The 1,746-nt window shown below is 39.5% G+C and overlaps 1 protein-coding gene across 2 annotated transcripts in view; it reads left to right on the forward strand.

Annotated features, from left to right (window-relative positions):
• si:dkey-177p2.18 (phospholipase B1, membrane-associated) overlaps window positions 1–1,746 on the forward strand; it is an 8,024-nt gene that overhangs the window by 926 nt on the left and 5,352 nt on the right. For both annotated transcript variants that reach the window (XM_032542380.1, XM_032542379.1), the window contains exons 3-6: window positions 168–258; window positions 372–430; window positions 777–844; window positions 1,583–1,626. In XM_032542380.1, coding sequence (XP_032398271.1) covers window positions 168–258; window positions 372–430; window positions 777–844; window positions 1,583–1,626 — 262 coding nt within the window. The remainder of the gene's footprint in view (window positions 1–167; window positions 259–371; window positions 431–776; window positions 845–1,582; window positions 1,627–1,746) is intronic.

The following is a 1,746-nucleotide window of genomic DNA, read 5'->3' on the forward strand; positions in this document are numbered from 1 at the left end:
TAATAAACAATACATACCGGTTTCATCTTTTGTTTGTAAAGAATTGCCTCTTGAAAGGAAGACAGAAAGTCACATATAGGACACACATTCAATCTGTATTTGAAAATAAGAGATTAGACCTGACTGTGATGAGGTCTTGCTCTCTCTTTCTCTCGTTTCTTTCTCAGGAGTTTCCAGAGAAAACTCGGCCGGTGAGCTTCAAACATCCTGTGTTTCAGTGCCCAGACATGAGTCCCTCTCACTCTGTACCCACCTCAGGTCTGTCAGGGTCACATCTAAATCAATCTTCTACCCACTGGAAACTTTTGATTCATTTCTTCTCTTCCATCTTTTTTTTTTTCCTCTGCATTGCCTTTCACCCTTTGGTGTAGTTGAATTTGTAAAGGCGGCGGATATCAAAGTCATCGCTGCCTTGGGGGATTCACTGACAGTAGGTGTTTCTGTTTTTCTTCAGATGCAAATTTAATACATAATAAGTAAAAGACAATTGAAATGATGATGACTAAATGTTGCAATGCCAGTTATGTTGCCAGCTTACTTAGCATTACTGTTTTCAGTGTCCTTTTGTTTTTGTTTTTCTTTTAAAGCAAAAGTGTAAATTCCAGTTATCTATTGTTTACAATGATACAATACGTCTTTAAAATGCAGTGGATAGTACCTGAAATGCAGTGGATTACAGAATCCCCTCCTCCAAACAAAAACACGCAATCAAGATTTCTTTATTTTGACAAAGTTCTGATCATATTTTCCTCAGATGTTGTGTCTTTCTTTTTCAGACGGCCATCGGTGCCAACGCCACCACTGTCCTCGGGATTCCGATCGAGTTCCGTCATGTGTCGTGGAGGTGACAGAAACCATGTGTGAAACCTGTAATGGGCCTCTTGCATGGATAATAAAGATTATTAAAGCTGCAACCAGCGTTGGACGGGCCCTCGCTCCTGTGCGCGCGTCGGGGTCACTGGCGGATGCCGCTCCTTGCGACCGTGTGGAAATGGCCAAATTCGCACAAATTTCAAACTTTCAATTCAAAATGGCAGACTTCCTGTTGGGTTTAGGGTATGCCTCTAATGACATTTTTTGTACGTGTTGACATGTTACATACGTGTACCAAGTTTCGTGAGTCTACGTTACACGTTCTGCAGAGGCTCAATTGTTTTAACTTTGTAGGGGGCGCTAACGAGCCATTTTTGTGCGCCCATTCCCGAAACCATTAAAACATGTAAATTTGCGACCGCCAATTTTTGAATTTGTTAAACTCCTCAAAAAGGCAATTAATTTGCCATAATAACAATTCCATTAGTGTCAATAAGGCCTTTGCCACTGTTGGCACTCGGGCCCTAATTATCCATGCAAGAGGTAGAGGGCCTGCGAGTAGTCAGCATATAGTATGTAGTAACGGCAAACGTTTGTGTTTTTATGTAAGAGATGGAATTCGCTCTGTTCATCAGACTGTTTTAATATTTTTAAGTTTTATGTATAAGTTAGTTTTAGTTATTAGTTAGTAGATAACACTGTTAAATTAGAATTACTCAAAGATACACAACTATTTTGGATAATAATGTGACATTTCTTTGTTTTGTAGCATTGGAGGCTATGGGTCTTTTCAGGATGTCATTACTTTGGCAAGTAAGATGTTTTAATCAGTGATTATATCGCAGAAATCTCTTGACTCTTGTGCAAATAAACGGCAGTGAGCTAAAAACACAACAATACGTTGTCTTTACGCGTTTCTCTTCCACTTTTTTT

Source organism: Etheostoma spectabile, chromosome 18 (assembly GCF_008692095.1).
Source record: "Etheostoma spectabile isolate EspeVRDwgs_2016 chromosome 18, UIUC_Espe_1.0, whole genome shotgun sequence".
NCBI classification, from domain to species: domain Eukaryota; kingdom Metazoa; phylum Chordata; class Actinopteri; order Perciformes; family Percidae; genus Etheostoma; species Etheostoma spectabile.